This window comes from Epinephelus moara, chromosome 3, assembly GCF_006386435.1.
Source record: "Epinephelus moara isolate mb chromosome 3, YSFRI_EMoa_1.0, whole genome shotgun sequence".
NCBI classification, from domain to species: Eukaryota; Metazoa; Chordata; class Actinopteri; order Perciformes; family Serranidae; genus Epinephelus; species Epinephelus moara.
This window is the reverse complement of record NC_065508.1, coordinates 20,492,602-20,511,651: the sequence shown is the minus strand read 5'-3', so window position 1 is coordinate 20,511,651 and position 19,050 is coordinate 20,492,602. Positions and strand designations below refer to the sequence as shown.

Genomic DNA, 19,050 nt, shown 5'->3' with positions numbered 1-19,050 from the left:
TCCACTGAAAGTGCTTGTTTTTGCCACTGACAGGCTTATATTGCTATTTTAATTGTCTGACAACGTTATGAAAAGGATCCCTACAGAGACAGACCTTTTTGTTAAAGAGTAAGATCCTTATGTTCAACTACAAACAGCCCAGAAGATGCTATCGCCAAACCCACCAGACTCCACTTAAAAAAACAGTAATTTTATCACCATAAAATATACTTTATTCAAAGATGGCAGAAACAAAATAAAGTTCACAAAAGCCACCTTGGTTCATCTTTCCACTATTCTAACAATCACCAACTCTGGTTTGGTTGAAATAAACCCTTAATTCAGTCAGTTAGATGTAAAAATATGCTGACTCTATACACGCTTAAATTACTGTTTATTTAAATGGAGTCTGGTGGGTTTGGCGATGGCGATTATGGGGCTGTTTCTGGTTAAACATAAAGGATCTTACTCTTCAACAAAGGGGTCTATCTCTGTAGGGATCCTTCCCATAATGTTGTCAGACATTTATAATAATCTGAGCCTGTCAGGTGCAAAAATACGCAATTTTAGTAGACGTAAAATGACGGAGTGCTCTTGGGCCTGTTCTGCTGCTGCCAGCTGCAGCACTCTGGCTAATTACTGGACCAGTTTTAAAAACTTAGTCACTTAGACACAAAAACATGAAGAAATGTTCCAGGCTGGAAAATACCTACCTCACCCTTTAATGCATCTATTTTTAATGATGATGTAATCAGTACTTCTTATATATGGTATCTCTGCGATGAAACATTCAAATATACTGCGGCTAAGTGACATGCTGAATAATTCTGCCTCCTCCTACAACAGCACTGACTTCATGAGGTGTCTCATACTGCAGGATGTGCAGAAGTGGAACATGTACATTTGTCACATGGTCCCTTTGAAGGCCAAAACTACGTTTCCTCTCGAAGCAGGTTGTTCACAGTGTGTCAGGACTCTTCAGTGGAAACACTCCTTTTAAGTTTTCAGCAGTTATCTGCATGAATAGATCAGAGGCTCAGTCACTGTAAACAGTGATGCTTCACTGCAGATAAAGTTCTGACAAAGATAAGATCAATGAGTTTTTAGGAAACTACAATAAACAAAAATTTAAACGCAACACTTTCATTTTTGCCGCCAGTTTTCACAGGTTAAAGTTGTTGCAGGTTGATTCAAACTCATGTCACAGATACTCCAGAGAATCAGCCAGTATCTGGTGTGATACCGTTTGCCTCACGCAGTGTGACACATCTCTTTCACATAGAGTCGTTGAGGCCTGTGGAGTGTCGGCCCGCTCCTCTTCACGGCTGTGTGAAGATGCTAGATATTGGCAGGAATTGGAACACACTGCCGTACACGCTGATCCAGAGCATCCCGAACGTGCTCAGTGGGTGACATGTTTGGCGCAGGCCATGCAAGAACTGGGATGTTTTCAGCTTCCGGGAGTTGTGTACAGATCCTTGCAACATGGGGCGACATGAGGTCATGACAATGGGCCTCAGGGTCGTGTCACAGTATCTCTGCGTTCAAACTGCCATCAATAAAATATTTGTCCATAGTTTACGATAGTCCAGCCCATAACCAAAACTGCTCACCTGCTTGACGCCATACACGCCGACTGCCATTTGCCCAGTACAGTGTAAACCAAGATTCATCTGTAAAGATATAACTTCTCCAAACTGCCAGATGCCATCAGATGCCTACTCAAGTCGGTTACGATGACAAACTGCTGTCAGACCTCGGAGGTCCTGGTTGTGGAGGTCCTGAGCTGGTGTAGTTACATGTGGTCTGCAGTTGTGTGGTTGGTTGGATGTAGTGCCAAATGAATGGAAACAACATTGGAGACAGCTTATGGTGGTGAAATGAAAATTCAGCTCACAGGCAACAGCTCTGGTGGATATTCCTGCAGTCAGCATGCCAATGGCACGCTCCCTCAAAACTTTTTTTATAGTGGCCTTTTACTGTGACCATCCCGAAGCACACCTGTGTAGTAATGATGCTGTTTAATGAGCACCTTGATGTGCCACTTGGAAAAGGAGAGGCGCTCACTAACACGTATGAACACGTAAATTTATCTACTGAGTACAAGTCTTGGCTCTGTAACTTAAACCTGTGTTGCATTTAAATTTTGTTCATTGTAGCTCTCATATAGGATTCTAAGCCCTGAGAAACAATTTTTAATTTAACAGTTAAAAATGGATAATTTTTAAGATATTGCGTGCACTAGAATGGGACGGATAGACGGATGCTGTCACCGGCATGGAAGCATAAAAAAGACGAGTTAAAGTTTACGTTTATCCTACTTTACTGCTTTGAGTTTCCCTCCAAAAAACTGTCACTTCCTCAAAATGGTCCCTATGGAGTTGTAGTCTTTTGTTTTTTGTTAGAAGGTGAGAAACTACAATCTAACAGGGTGGAAAATTACTTCAGGGACACAATAAAAAATGACGAGATTGAGCACATGTGCCAAAAAGCTCAGCAAAGTTAAAATAAAAATACATTTTATGTGCATTTTTTGTGTTTATGTGATCACATTTTAAAGAAAACCCGAGGAAGTAATTCATGGGGACAGAGATGTTGGTGCATTAACAGGAATGACCCTGTTGTTCAAATGTGCAGAACATTTCTCATTCTTTCCTTCACATACGGAACAGAGACTCTCTGCACCGAGAATCTACCTTCAGTGGTTGAAGACGGTTTATAATCAAATGAGAAGCAAACCACAAAGTCAGTCTGAACGCCTCCATGTGGGTTTAAACGCAATGCAGAACTGAGTGCATGTGTAAGACAACTGCAACGTCACTTTATTGTTCAGTTTGTCTCCTTTTCTACTATTTAAAACAAAAATTCCACAGTAAAGTGCTGCTTTTATCACTTTTTTTAAAACTGATTTTCTCTTTAGACATGTGGGTGAAGTCATTTCACAGGAGCAGCAAACTAAAAACAAAACCAAGAACTGGCCTCAGTGCTGCAAGACTTCCACCACCACCACCACCACCGCAGCCGGCAGAGTTTCAGCTCCACCCATGCGCTCTCCTCTGCACAGCGAGCGCTGTACCGTCTCTGAGCGAAGAAGCGAAAAAGAAGCACGCCCTTCGCTTTCACACTCACAGGCCCACCTGCCACGGCCTCATTGGTGCTTGCAACCGTGGCTTTTGACCTTATTTGGATATGTGAAGGCTTTAAGCTGAAGGGAAGGTATTAGATCAGAAAATGAGGTGTTGACTGGAGGTTTACGGCGCCTTAATGACCTCTGATAAAGATGGGGGAGAAGAAAGTGGAGGTTTCTTCAGCTCAGTGTTGCATTGTGCTCTGCCTGACAGGGACAAAGTGGAAATAGGGAAGTAAAGGGGATGTGTTGTACATGGGGGGATGGACATTATCAACAGAAGGCCACATGCACTCAAACTGCTGTGTGTGTGTGTGTGTGTGTGTGTGTGTGTGTTTCATAAGGCTGACAAAACTTCCTGTCTCTTGCAGACTAGAGAGCAGCTACCGAGCAGAAAGCAACGTGACATGTTTAAGGATGTGGTATATTAAGATACACACATCCACTATTAACAAGCTGCTTATTAGCATGTATGCTAGTAGCACATTGGCTCTTAAGTAGTCATTATAAAGCACTTATTTAATGCCTTATTCTGCAGGACCACAAAGACTTCTCCATCAATTACCTCCTAATTAATAACAATCTTAATAATAATATTAACCATCTTAATATGAGTCGTTCTCCCTTAATAATACTTAATAAAAATGGTCTATTTATGTTACAAAACACAAAACTTCAAGTGTTAATAGTGTCCTATTAACTTGAAATTAAAGGCCCAGCGTGTAGGATTCAGGAGCATCTACTGGCAGAAATGATAATGATATAATAAGTCTGTTTTCTTTAGTGTATAATCACCCGAAATAAGAACCATTGTGTTTTTGTTACCTTAGAGTGAGCCATTTATATCTACACAGGGAGCAGGTCCTCGTCTACGGAGATCACCATGTTGCACCGCTATGTTTCTACAGTAGCCCAGAACGGACAAACAGTACACTGGCTCTAAACAGGGACCTTTGTGTTTTTGCATGTCCACCATAGTTCACCAAACAAAACTACTTTATTTCGTGTTTTTATTCTGTGTTTTTACCGGTTTAAGTCACCGGGGGTCTCATTTTTAAACATTGCTTACGAACGAAACGAGGCTTGAAAGAGGCATACGCCACTTCCCATGCAAGAGTTGCGATCTATGAAGACAGACTTGATGGGAGAAACTTTGACCCACGCTTACGAACATTTTGCTTAAGGGAAATTGATGATGCTGATGGTGAGGTGGAAGCCTTGTTTTAGAAATTGTCGAATACTTTTTGGGACACACTATTTTTGGCTTTTGTCCTTACGTACATTTTTAGTACGGATCCTACACATTGTTTTATAAATGACACCCCTGGTCCGTTTGTTTTGGAGAGGAAGAGACCTCTGCAGATAATTCGGCTCCCGATAAAAACCTCCTGAACAATGAACACTCAAGGAAGTCTTGTCGGAAATTCACACTCAACACGTGGAAGACATTTTAGCCGTTCACCGTTAGATGCCATTAAATCTTTCACACTGTTCCTTTAACTACTTCCAAAACTCCAAATAAGTCCACATAAAATCCTTCTTATTTACAATGAAGTTACGTTTCACTTATAACTAATTCACTAGACTCTTATCCACCTTATTCCTAGCCCCCATGATACCTTACATGAATTATGGGTGCAACTTCCAGCGTTGAACCAAAACCGGTAATTTCCAGTGGTAACAGTTAGTTTACAGTGCTCTATTCGTCTTTACAAGAGCAAAAGGTAAATAAAACGTGGAACACACCACCTGTGCTAGCTCAAACAGGATTAGTTTTATAGGTTTTTTTTTTTTCCTTTTTAACCGAGCACGCTAGCAATTAGCTTGCCTTGCTCCGTTAAAATATTGTTAACTTTAACATGTCCCGATCTGGTTTAAGGTAAACATCTGCTTCTGATTTCTGATGACTTATTAAGAGACACTAACACATTCGGCAAACATTTAACATAATTCAGTATTAGCTGTAGCTCCATGTAAAGTGAATAAATGTCATGTTTCCCAGCTAGTCCTCTGCTTATCTGCGTTAATGACGCAGTTTACAAGTTTTTTAACTTCTGATTTATTAAAAACTGTTCTGAGTGAAACATGAAGCTGAATCTAGCAGCAGACTTCAGTAATAGTCATATGAAATAGTAAAAGAAATAACGTTTGGCATTCATTTTTTTATATGATATAAAGGAACTACAGTAAACCAGTAACACATTCTCAACCCTAATCATTAAATACATATTTCAAGGTTTGTTGCTGAGTTTATTTTCTACAGTAGATTGAGAATGAAGTCAACCGGGGAAAGACAGGGATATTATGTACTGACGTTGAGTGACGGACCTGCCAGTCTAGGTGTCATTCTCTTCTGCAGATTCTGATTTAATACTTTTTCGCTGTATCTCGTGAAACACTTGTGGTTTTATTTCTCATATCAACAGTACCTTTGGCAACAGGAACAATCTCTTTTTGTTCTGGTCACATGTTCAACACACAGTTGCTGAAGACACAAATTTAGCTTAGACTGGTTGTTAGTCGTTACAGACACGGACAGTGCAACAGGTACCAGAGCTCCGCAAAGACATTTTAGAAAATGCTAATTTATCATTAGTAAAATATTTGTTAAAAAATAAATCAATATTTCCTAAACTGAAGGCAAATTACTTTGGAAAAGAACCAGCGTNAAATACATATTTCAAGGTTTGTTGCTGAGTTTATTTTCTACAGTAGATTGAGAATGAAGTCAGACGGGGAAAGACAGGGATATTATGTACTGACGTTGAGTGACGGACCTGCCAGTCTAGGTGTCAGAACCAGCGTTGGCCGGTAGCCACCAAGAGTAGCCACTGGGACTAACCAGACAGTCTATGGGGCTAACTAGCTTACTGCTACTTCCACTATCTCACTGGAAGTTGTGCCCATAATCGTTTCTACAGTAGTGCCCTCAGGAATAAGGTGGATTCACTCACAGATTGCCTCCTCTTCACACTTTGTAAATCCATTATAGCGCACAACTACTGCCATTAACAGACCCTATACTGATGGATGATGGGTTACACCTTTCTGCTGTGTTTATGTGTATAATATTCATTTACTCATTTTCCGCAACTTATCATAACAGCTTATCCTGTTGGGGATCATGTCAGCCTATCCCAGCTGACATTGGGCGAGAGGCAAGGTACACCCTGGACAGGTCCCCAGACTATCACAGGGCTGACACATAGAGACAGACAACCATTCACACCCACATTCACACCTACGGACTGTGGGAGGAAGCTGGAGTACCCAAAGTAAACTGACAAATTGATGACACAGACTTATGACTGAATTTATGCTGAAAAAAGGAGACCGTGCGTGTGGGGTACGGACAGTTTGACAAAAATGAATACATAGGAAGGTCACAAAAAACGAGCCTGGACTCCATTAAATGACATCATGGAAGAAGCCCCAACTACACACTGTTTTGTTAACTTTTTTTAATGCTAAATCTTAATCTGAAAAGTACCTACAGCCGTCAAATAAATAAATAAAATGGATAATTTTAAGTAAAGTTTGACCTGAGTACAGATCGCGGGTAAATCTACTTTCCCCTGGTGCTCTGCAGAAGCCGGTTTAGCACAGCTCAGGCCTCTGTGGAGCTCTCGGGTCTGGGAGGGAAATAAGCTTCTGGGTGGCTCAGCGGTGTCGACACCCGGCCGCGGCCCAGGACGAGCTCGGGAGTGCGCATATAGGCGGGGAGGGGAAATGGCTGCTGGCCCAGATAAGGTCTATCAGGGGCCCAGCTTTAGTGTCCTCTTCACACGGGGAGTTAGGATCACTTCCCCACACTGGCACATGCACAGACGCTAGTGGTCGTCTGCCAGATGAAGCAGCAGCACTTGAGTGGCGGCCGGTGACTCAGTGAGTTGCAGAGGGCAGGGATTAGTAAAAAGCAGGGCAGGGGTCAGGAGATTTGGAGGGTTGGAGGCTAAAAAAATGTGTGGCTTTTACAGACACCATATGCTGGATATTTCCAACAATGTGACTGATGTGTTTCATTTGTAACCGAAGCATCAGGAGTGATTGAATATGAACAAACCAGAATCCTCACACAGTAGGCTTCTGTTTAAGACTCATACATTCAGTATGACACACAGGTGTTTATCTGGTGCACCCGCTGACGTCACCTTCCTCATCTTTTATGAATATATCTATAATAAGCGTATCGTCTTTTCTATGACGCCTTTGTTGTGGAGTGGACAAAACACATTTACATTCTATATGTTGAAGGATTTGTTTTCCTCATCCTGTGCTCTCAAAGGTGTTGATGTCAGAATGTCTTTTTCTATCAGCCATTAACCTACAAACAGGAACAGATGTCATGAGAATAAAGGTAAAGAAAACTGGACCATGTCACATCTTTCTATGGCTCTGATCCTCAATGGGAAACTGTGTGAGAGTGAATCTGAACCCAGCACATACTGAGCTTTAAGGGGAACGTCAGTATTTTTCAACGTGGACCCTTTTCCTCTTTCTGGTGAAAGGTCGCTGCAGGTGACATGTACGTCCACTGAAAGTGCTTGTTCAGATTGTTAATCTAAGAGTGTGTTAACATTATGGAAAGGATCCCGACAGAGATAGATCTTTTTGTTAAAGAGTAAGATCCTTTTTGTTTAACCAGAAACAGCCCTGAAATCGCCATCACCAAACCCACCAGACTCCATTCAAATAAACAGTAATTTAAGCGTGTATAGAGTCAGCATATTTTCACATCTGACTGACAGAATTGAGGGTTTATTTCAACCAAACCAGAGTTGGTGATTTTTGGAACAGTGGGAGGACGAACCAAAATGGCTTCTGTGACTTTTATTTTGTTTCCGTCAACTCTGAATAAGGTGAGTTTTACAATGATAAAATTACCGTTTAATTGAATGGAGTCTGGTGGGTTTGCTGATGTCGGGGCTGTTTTTGGTTTTACAAAAACGGATCTTGCTCTTTAACAAAAAGGTTGATCTTTAGGTTATGTTCCTATAATGTCAGACACTTAGAAACAATCTGAGCCTGTCAGTAGCAAAAACAGCACGTACACTGGCGGTGCGAACACGCCAAGAGTGGTTACATTGCAGCCGTCTGCTGCGCTTATGCTCAACTACTGTTGTTCCCATAAGGGTCCACGTTCTAGAATACCAAAGTTACCCTTTAAATCCAGCGGTGGAAAGTATTATCCAATTTCGAGGTACTTGTACTTTGAGTATTTCCATTCTAAGCTACTTTACACTTCTATTCCACCACTGACAATTCAGAGGAAACTATTGCACTTTTTATTTGATTTCATTTATTTGACAGCTATTTACTTTTCACATTAAGATTTTACATTAAATAAAACAAGTTAGCTTATGAAATACTATAAGACAAACTTTTTTGTTCACTTGACCTCCTCCAAAAAGTCGTTTCCGATGTCTGTGAGTTGTTATAAGTTCCACCGTATTGTGAAATGCCCTCTAAACTTCTCACAAAAGTCCAAAAAATGATTATATTTTGTATAGCTGGTCTTTTATTTTAATCTTGTGACCCTTTGGACTGAGCCCTTGGTCGGGAACCACAGGACTAAACTACTTAGTTACATATACAGGAGTTAAAACGAGCTCCACTGCATCCAGCTTCAGCAGTAACTACTTATACATTTATGCAACAGCACTACCAATATGTCATATATCAATACTTATACTTAAATAGTTATATTTAAAGGGATACTTCAGACCTTTTGAAGTGGGGTTGTATGAGGTACTTATCCATACACAGTGCGTTACCTACAGTAGATGTCAGTCGACATGCCCAAGGTCTACACTGCTTAGCTTCTGTGGCGGTACTCCTGTCTGCTTCTCCAAACTGGTTGTGTGCTGACTGACATCTACTGTAGGTAATACACTACGATGGAGAAGGACCGCATACAACCCCATTTCATAAGAATCCAAACTATCTTTCGGTAAAGGATCCGATTACTTCCTCCACCATGGCTTACATCCATGTTACAACTACACATGATGGATCCCACACACCTTTCTGTTAAAGGTCACATTACTAGACTGACACAAGGTTTATTAGATCCAATTTCAAAAGCTGATAAAGGGACGAATACGAGAAATGAGAGGCGCTAAAAGTAATAGAAAGGATTAAAAATGTGTCCTAAACTTTTTTTCATTTCGCTTTAAGTTAATATGAGCAGCCTCTCTGCAGCACTAAGAGGTATTCGGAGATCAAAGAACAAACCAAACCGAGCTTTAACCAGCACATGAAGCCAGTTCTCGGTCACAGTGCACAAAGGCAGGCCTGTGCATTACTGCCGCTCCTTCAGAGAGATTCTTATCTTTCTTTGGTGACCTAGATTAGACTGTAAACTACCAGAGGAGTGCAAAATGAACTCGCCTCAAGAAAGAAACGTTGGTTTTCTACAGAACTCATTAAGTTTTATGGCTGTAAAAATCAGCGTTAGTGCGTTACATACAGTGTAGTACAGTTGAATAAACCCCCTCCCTAGGTAGCGTTATGAGAAGGGTTACAGTTGGACATTTACATTTACAAGGAACTGAAACCTGCTGCGGCCTTTCACTTTTAAAAAAACCAACAGAGAGGTAATCATAGTGATGGAAATGTCGCTCCACATGCAAATGAGTCGTCTTTTGAACAAGAAATTCAAAATTTAAAAAAAACTGCAGCTGACTTTTACATTAGGCGGGGTCAGCGGTGGAAAGTAACTGAGTACATTTACTCAAAGTCGAGGTATTTGTACTTTCTTTTCATGATACTTCTCCTCCACCACACCTCAGAGGTACATACTGTACTTTATACTGTGCTACATTTGTCCCACAGCTATTCAGAAGATAGTTTTTCATCCCCTTCCTAAATAAGTATTCATCACATCAAGTTTTGTTTTAATTAAACATATTTCCAATGCAGTTATTCACATGAAATGAAGTCGTACATTGGTACTAACTCAGTAAAACTACACTGACTAAGACATTTCAATCCATACTTTAAGTCAAGTTTATTCAACACTGTTTGCAATGCAGCTTCATGATGCTTCCTGTATAAAGAAACTAATGTGAACACAGTGTTCAGACATACACACACATACACACAGGCTTTATGTCTTGAGGATTTTGGGGGGCCCGATAATGAATCTTGAGAAGGAGTTTTTACTTTTACAACTTAAATAATGAGTGTCCTCAGTTCCCACAGCGTACTCAGTGTCAAATTTAAAATGATTGCACATGTACAAAAAACAATAAAGTTTATCAGTTTGAAGAGAACATATTTTGCCTTTGTAAAGGTTTAAAAGGATTTGCAAATTATTGCACTTTGTTTTAATTTAAGGTTTAGACAGTTATGCACTTTTTTTGGAATTAGGGTTGTATATGATAGGGAAACACTGACAGGGAACATTTTACTGCACAATCAATACTTTAAGTGCTTTTAGTACATTTTGCTAATGCATACTTTTACCTCAGTAAGGTTTTGAATCCAGGACTTTTATTTGTATTGGAGTTTAGACAGTGTACCTCTTTCACCACTGCATATTAGACTGTGAGTAGGAAGACACTTGAAAAAAATTTGAACTTATCCTTTAATCTCAAAGTCAACTAATTAATGATTTATTTTGCAACTGACTTCAGCTCAGACGGCTTCATTCTGATCAAACTAAAATCAAAAACGTTTTTTTTTTTTTTAAAGTCCATATTGCTGTTGCTCATCCTGTAACTTCTATCGTTTTTACATCATCTGAACTTCAGTCAAATATACGTAATCCATCACGGTGAACTCCTCTGACAGAAACATACCCAGAACACGCTGGTTATTTCTAGCTAAAGGAAAGTCAGATTATCTAACCATCAACTCACAGGAACTGTTTTGCTCATTCAAACCTTCCTGCACCTCTCTGTCGTCTGAGCAGGAAGTCATGCACAAACCTAAAGAGCCATGCTGGTGTATTATACGTATATTAAATTGCATATGACACACACGAGTCAAGCTGTTAAAAAAAATACAGTTAAAGTGAAGTATAAGTGTAAAATCCACTGTAAATGGGTCATGTTCACCCACAGATATGCTCACAGTGTGTTGTAATCTCTCTCCACTTCATTACAGGCTTATTACCCAACTTCACCCTGCACCATGATGTGGACGAAAAGCTACAGAGCGCCTACATGAGTGTAAATGACATCATTGCTCACCGGTACGAACAGACGTGGTCAAGATGGAAAAACTTATGCCTTATAATGATTTTATTTGAAGTTGATAAAACAATAAAATTATTTCAAAAAATGTTATCAAAGTGTTTGTACTTTAAAGAATCTCAAATGTTGAGTGTTTTAGTTTGTGTCACTGTGATCGTGTGTCTTCAGCGTTTTAAAAAAGCGCCTCCAGAAGGCAGAGAGTCAAGACGGAAGAGGAGAGAAGAAGAGAGCGGCTGTGACTGTTAGACCTCTTCCTGTGGTTACATCACGTGGTTGTGGAGGGTTCAAAAGGAGACAACTTCTTCTTCTTCTTCTTCATCCAGCACTCGGACAGACAGAAGACACCTGTGAGGCTGCCGGACGACTGCCGCTTGAAAGAAGAGAAAAGAAATGCAGGTTGAGGTGAAGTATTGATGGACGACATGGTGTGTATTTAGGGCAAGAATTATTTGATTTAAAATGCTTTTAATGTGTCGGATAATGAAAGTGTTTCAGCTTTTACTTCATTAACTTTTCTTTTCACTTCTGGCACGACTGACCTCGACTCAGACGTCCATTTGGAGCTTGGATTAAAAAAACTTTTTACTTTTTTTTAGTATAATATTATTGATTTTGTTTAAGTGTATTTATCAGATGGTTTATATTTCAGTTTATTTTTACACTTATTTTACAAGACTTTTTGAATGTGATCTGTTGCTCAGACAGAAAAGCTTACTCATGCCTGCCAAAATGGCTTCCTCAAGATAGCGCTTCCTTTTGGCAAGTTCTGACTTTTGCCTCAAACACTGCACCAAGGGGCGTTTGGAGGCACACGGGTGGGGCCCTTTGGATGATTTTTGTCTTGTATAAAAATGCTACCAACAGGCTTCACATAGATTTGAAGAAACTGTCTGTAAAACTGTGCATGCAAATGTTTCAAGGCAAATCAGGAAGTGTGCATTTTCAGGTTCGCCATTAAAGCGAGGGCTGTTTGAGCCGAGGTTTCAGTTTGGTGTAAAAATGTGTGTGTCTGGGCGGGGTTTGGTCGGTGTGTGCAGCTGCAGAGGCGAGCGCAGGTGCAGAAGAACGGAGAAGTGAGAGAAGACGAACAGAGGATGTACAGTGCAGTCATCCATAAAGTAGAAAGCACTACTAAACTCCTCGCCACAGTGTAGTGTTTCCTACTTTATGGATGAGTGTACTGTTGGCTTCAGGGAGCACGGAGGCCGACGGCGCGCGCAGCCTGCGCAGGAAGTCAGAAGAAAGAGGAAGCAGCTTTGTCTCACAAGGCCACGCATTACCCAGAGTGTTGCCCCAGTCAGTTCACATGGGCGGCGTGTGGCGCAGAGCAAAGCTTGCGACTCTTTCCTCCATTTTAGAAACTCATCTGCTTTAACTGTCCTGCAAAAAAAAAGATAATCATGTTTATATGATGTATTATCTATGTGAGATTCAATAAAAATTAAAATCAAACCTACCTTGTGTTAATGTCTGTTTTCCAGGGGCACCACAAACATTACAGACTCAGTGTTTTCTGTGAAAATATACATACTTTATTCCTGTAAAAAGATCCATATTGAAAGATCACAATTTCAAGTCCTCTGTGTACTACATCCTCAGTTACAGTTCCTCCATCCACAATGCCTGCGCATGCAAAAAAAAATCTGAAAAACAATATTAACAAAAATATTTACAGATGCCAAAAGGGTAATAAAAACATTAATATATAAAAAGGTAAATCTTCCACTTTCAAACAATGAATGCAGGTCAGGAAAGACAAAAAAAAAAAAAAAAAAATTCCCGCACTGTATGAAAATATACCACAACACTGTTCATTATATACACACACACCTCTCCTACAGCTTCCTGTCCACTGCATTGACAATCTACAATATTGTAGACGAGTCCGCCTAGAAAAACATAAATATGACAGTAACATAAATAAGGCCGAACATGGGTATAACATTGGTATGCATGCAGTCGATAAACATCCTGTAAACAACATATTAAGACTAAACAAGGTCTTCTTGTAAGGCTAAATATGATCAACTGAGCTAAAACACTACCTACATGGGTCTATTCAGTCAACAGCGGAGCTGCCTACTCACTACACAGCAGGTCGAGGAATACTTGTGCATTAAAGGCCGTCAAAAACAAGATCAGTACAAATATTCGCTGTACATTTCGGCAACTTTTGAGCATCCAACCCCCTTTTTAAAAAAACAGACAAACAAAAAAAACCAAACATAAATAAAACATACAGTACAGCCTCAGTCTTGCCTCTATCCCGGCTATTTTACATCTAAAGTGTCTATTTTTTCTTGGCATCATCATGCTCCCTTTACGTAACACTGAAGAAACATTCATGACATTGAGGGGACAGTTCGGATTTTTATAAGTGGGGTCGTATGAGGTGCTGATCCATAGTCAGTGTATTACCTACAGTAGGTGGCAGCTGGCACGCCCCCAGTTTGGAGAAGCAGACAGGAATACTGACACAGAAGCTGAGCAGTGTACTGCTGTGGATGAGGGCAGCAGCAAAATGTATTTTAGACACCTTAAAATATCAATATCTGTTTAAGTGTGCGCTATATTTACAGTGTTTTCACCTCTTTACCTTGATGTCATACAGCCCTTTCAGACGGGGACCTGAAGCCGTTATATCGCTCGTTATATTATAAAAGTGTTTTGTGAGGTAAAATTACGATTTCTGTCAAAAGAGTCTGGTGGCTTTGAAGAGAGTGTCATAACAGCTTCAGCTCCCTGTCAGAAAAGGCTGTCTGACAGAAAGGTAAAGCGGAGCGAATATTCTAAATTTAGCATCCACCACCTAAACTGATATTGATGTCTTTAGGTGCTGCTGCTCTCGTCCACAGAAGTACACTGCAGAGCGTCTGAGGGGGTTCCCCCTGCCCGCTTTTCCAAAGTGAGGACACGTTGACCGCCATCTACTGTAGGAAATACACTGATGATGGATAACTACCTCAAACAACCCCACTTTAAAAAAAATCTAAACAATCCCTTTAACGTAAAAAAAAAAGAGAATTGCCTCCGACTTGTGTCATCAGGTGTGACTCCATCAGGTCAGCTCTGATGTTTAAAACAAACCCACACCAGCCCACTGAATGTCCCCACGCTGCTGCTGCTGCTGCTGCTGCTGCTGCTGGATGCTTGGTCTCTCGTCGCTATGGTTACAGGCAAAGCACCTAAGATTTTGGCATATTCTGCAGTTTTTGACAGCCAGAGTCAACGGGTGGCAAGAAACTACAAGTAGAAACCTGAGAAGTTTACCTAACAGCCCCGTGTCGCACAGAGAACAGATCCAATCAGAATGTGTTGTTACTGACTAACAAGCTCAATCCTAAGGCCTGGTCCACACACTCACACCGTAACTGAACACTACATGTTGATGCAGCGCCACAAACCACGAGACGAGACAGAGGGGTTGTGTTTTTCTTCTAGTATTGCAGTACACAATATTGCTAAAGTTGTATTATTCAGCTTTAAACAGTCTACGTTTTGATGATGCAAATGTGTGGACACAAAAAACTAATCGATAGACACTATTTAGCCTGTCTGACCCAATATTCACACACCACATGATGAACGTCGTTACACTCAAACATGGAGGCAAAAGAAAAGATACACAAACATCTTATTGCAGTCTGTAACAGTACGTTAGCGCCACAAACCACCAGTGCCAGAAACTTTAAATGCAGCTCTAGTTAGTGTTCCTACACGCTACATTCAAACCAGAATGAATCCCAACGGCTTAAATACTGTATGTTATTAATGTAACCAGCACGACTGACTCTGCTTCACTCTGATCTGGACATCAAGTTAAACGAGAACTTTTTTAAGTGTTGCGGACTGAAAAATGAACTCCAAACTTGCCTCAGAATCACCACGTCTTTAAGTTTTCTCAGTATCAAACTAATTCAGTGGTAAACATCTGTACATCCGTGGCAACACTGCAAACAGGAAGTGCCAATAGAACATTCTGCAGCATCACAATATCACATTTTGTGCTACTGTATCGATTCTCAAAAACACTGTTATAGATTTTTAATTTTTTTTTACATTTCTTTATTTTCTTAATCTGTTTACCTAAAGAATCCTGCAAGCACTCTGATTTATTTTTTTACTGATGTGGACTAATGTTAAATGTTTGCTCAGGCTGAACAAAACGTGGCCCCATAATGTTAAATATTACAGGGGCCGCAATGAATACAAATACAGATCCCTCTGTTCTGATTTCATAAAATAAGCAAACCTTTTTATGCACATACTGGTGTGTTCTTTATACTATGTCAGTTTTTCTGAAGTTAAATCAAAAAGAAAACCCCTGCAATATATTTAATTGTAACTCCTGTTTCTTGAAACGTTTCATATAGCCAGATTCTTGCCAATATAGCCCTACTTTGTATGGTGCCACACAAATATAGGAAGATGAAATGGGGCTGAAGTTGTTGCTAACTCACTCACATGGCAACACTGTACTTCATGCTTACATCTCCTAAAGTCCCTAAAATCATGGGAACTGTAGTCAGGCCCTACTCTTATAGGGAGTGACAAAATCTGTTAATATAAACCATTTTTATGTTGCTCCATAGATTTCCTTCCGTATTTCCCATCAACGTGACTCTTATTGCTCACACTTACAGACTGTTAAAACCACTGGAAATCATAGAGAGAAAATCGATCAGCAACCATGTGAACAGCTATGGAAGCTGAGAAGGGACGTGTTCTCAAAATCACAAGTTAATTTTTCCAAATTATATCTCAAGATAACAATTACATTTATGTTGATTTTGAAGAAAACAAAACTTCAAAACAAATTTCTTGAGATAATAATTATGGAGATTTCAATTATGGAGAACTCTAAAATGAGCGTCCGATTCATTTGATGACACCGTCTTCAAGATCACTGTCATGACTGTCAAGGCGAGGCATGAATGTGATCAATAACGGGTTCTCTTGATGTGACAGTTACACCTTAAATCAGCTGCTACGGTCGTCAAGATGCCGTCTGTGCATGCTGCCATGGCGCTACTCATCCCTGATAAACATTTTAAGTCATAAGAGGAAACTACCTTTTATTTTCTCATGATAGCGGGTTCTCATGAAGAAAAAAATACATATCATTTTCTCAAGATTCCGGAAAAATTAACTTTTTATCTTGAGAAATGAACATAATCATAAATTCTTTAAAACAAAATCACTTTTTCTTCGTCTTACATGGTAGTAAATTAAATATATTTGGGTTTTGAACAGTTGGTTGGATAAATCAAGACATTTCATGACATCACATTGGACTGTAGGAAACTGTGACAGGCTTTTTTAACCTTTTCTGGATGTTTTATAGACCAGATGATTCATTGATTAATCGAAAAAATGATCAAAAGATTAATCAACAGTGATTAAATAATAATCACTAGTTGCAGCCCTATCAGCTAACAGAGCAGCCTGCTGATCCCCAGATACTACCACATTTTTGCACACACACACACACACACACACACAGAAAATATGTAGTATGCAACATTTAGGCCAGTTGTGACTGTTGTCACAAACATCAAGAGTTCCTGTGTTAACGTCTGAGAAAGGCATCTGTTCCCAGTCTCACCAGTGGACTGGACTGCTTCGTCTGCACACACACACACACACACACACACACGCCCACACACACGCCCACACACACACCTTCACATTCTTTACATTATGTTCAGCTTCATTTAACAGTCTCAGCTGTTCAACTTCAAATCCCCAAAACTATTTAAATCTAAACTACACCTATCATATGACTAACCTCCTGCCCTGATGTCACGTCATGCAATGTGGTGATGGTGAGGGCAGGATTCTGATGCAAATAAATAACATATTCTGTACAAAGTATAAATACTCTTAGAGACAAGAGACACGTGAGGGACAAGCAGACAGATACTTAAAATAGTGCATTCTTTACAGTCACACAGAGGAAGAGAAAGACCGCTGCTTCTGTTCGCTTGCTTCAAATAAATAAAGTGGCACCAGAATATGAACATTAAAGCTAATATTTCATTAGCTGTGTCTGAACCAGGCTAAAGTCTCGTCTGCTGTTCAGATAGATCCGATCCATCGAGAGATAACTGTTTAACATCGAGCATTAAAGCTTCTACTGAGTTGAAAGTTTGCAAATGCTTAGATTAATTAGGTAGTATTCAGAGAGTATATTTGCACACTTCGACATGCACTTCTACATGCCGGTGTGATGCTGTAAGCGGTGTGTTGATGTGCTCTAAATTTAACAGCTGCTAGCAGTGCTCTAAGGCAAATGTATAATTACTGTTATTAGATCTGATGGCCGCTAACCAACTGAGACTAACAGTGGAGTTAGAAAAAGTGCTTTCAATGTGATGCAAGTATTCTGAGTCAGACGTCCCGACTCTCATTCTTTTTTGCTGGATCCCAGCTTTTTGAACAGCTTCTTGCCTTTGGAGAAAAAGCCTTTCTTCTTCTTGCCTTGTGCAGAGCAGTCTGTCGGTGTCGGGGGGTCGGCTGCAAGAGGGGCTGGACGGGAGCAGCAGGCCTCCGCTGCTGCTGGAGCTGGAGCTGGACCCAAAGCTGGAGCTGGAGCTGGAGCTAGGTCCAGGTCTGATGTGAGGCCTGCAGTGGTTTCCAGTTTGGGTCGCAGCTCCATGTGCTCTGTTGGGTCGGGGACGGGAGGTTCTGTTTGAGGGTGCAAAGCCTCTTCTAGGGTGGAGGGATCTTGTGTCTCTGTAGAAGACGTCCAGGTACCCTTCAGGAACAGAGTAAGACTTTGAGCATGAGCATGCCAAATATATTAAACAATATTTATAATACCAAAGGGAAACACAAGGATAGTATGGGATGCCATTTATGTCAATACTAGATAAATACATAAATAAATAAAAATCAAAATAAATATAAATAATAAAAATAAATAATAAAAATCAAAATAATTTTATTACAATAAATATTTAATACATTCTGATCAGACAGTAAATACATAATAATAATAATTATACTAATATAATAATAATAATAATAATTAAAAAATAAATATAAATATAAAAATTAGTCAATATAGTTAAATAAATAAAAAAAATTTTATCAGTATTTAAAAAAACTATTTATCTATTTATTTATTTTTTTAATTGAACTATACTAACTCATTTATATAGATTTCTTTCAGCATTTACCTGTTTATTTCCATATCTTTTGTCTTATTTATCAATTCCAGGGTTTCTTTTATAGGCATTTATCTATTTATTCATCTATTTAATATTAACTTAAATGGTATTCCTTAAAACAGAACAAACACATAGGAGGAGGAAGATGATCTGAGAACTTTTTGACCCGTGTTTTGACCCAATAAAACCATCCGCAGGTGCAGGATTCTATGTAAATGAGTGGTGTAGAACTACAGTTATGGTGTAGGGAAGAGGACATAAACAGGGAGTGAACAGGGGACACTAGTGGTGCTCACTGAGCTGCTACAGTCCCTAACAACACTTACAATCACGTCTCGAAGTGTACACTTCTTTTCTGCTTCTGCAGAAGGCCATGCAGGAAACAGTGGGGCGAAAGAAATGTGACAGGGAAGAATTAAAGAAACAGAACAGAAAATAACAGCAACCAGACGCTGGAAATAAAAAGTAGACGAGAACTTTTTGATGTCAATGAAAATGACACATAACGTATGCGTGCAGGTGAGCAGGGCGCCCACAGCTCCATACACAGTGGTACATGCAGCGAGACAGAAAG

At 39.9% G+C, this 19,050-nt stretch overlaps 1 protein-coding gene across 2 annotated transcripts in view; it reads right to left on the bottom strand.

Annotated features, from left to right (window-relative positions):
- Positions 1-11,512: 11,512 nt before the first annotated feature.
- LOC126387650 (RIMS-binding protein 2) overlaps positions 11,513-19,050 on the bottom strand; it is a 96,784-nt gene continuing 89,246 nt past the window's right edge. The window contains exon 33 of one of the 2 annotated variants that reach the window (XM_050040240.1): positions 11,513-18,061. In XM_050040240.1, the coding sequence (XP_049896197.1) occupies positions 17,711-18,061 (351 nt within the window). In that variant the 3' untranslated portion in view covers positions 11,513-17,710. The remainder of the gene's footprint in view (positions 18,062-19,050) is intronic. The other variant, XM_050040241.1, reaches the window with a different exon arrangement.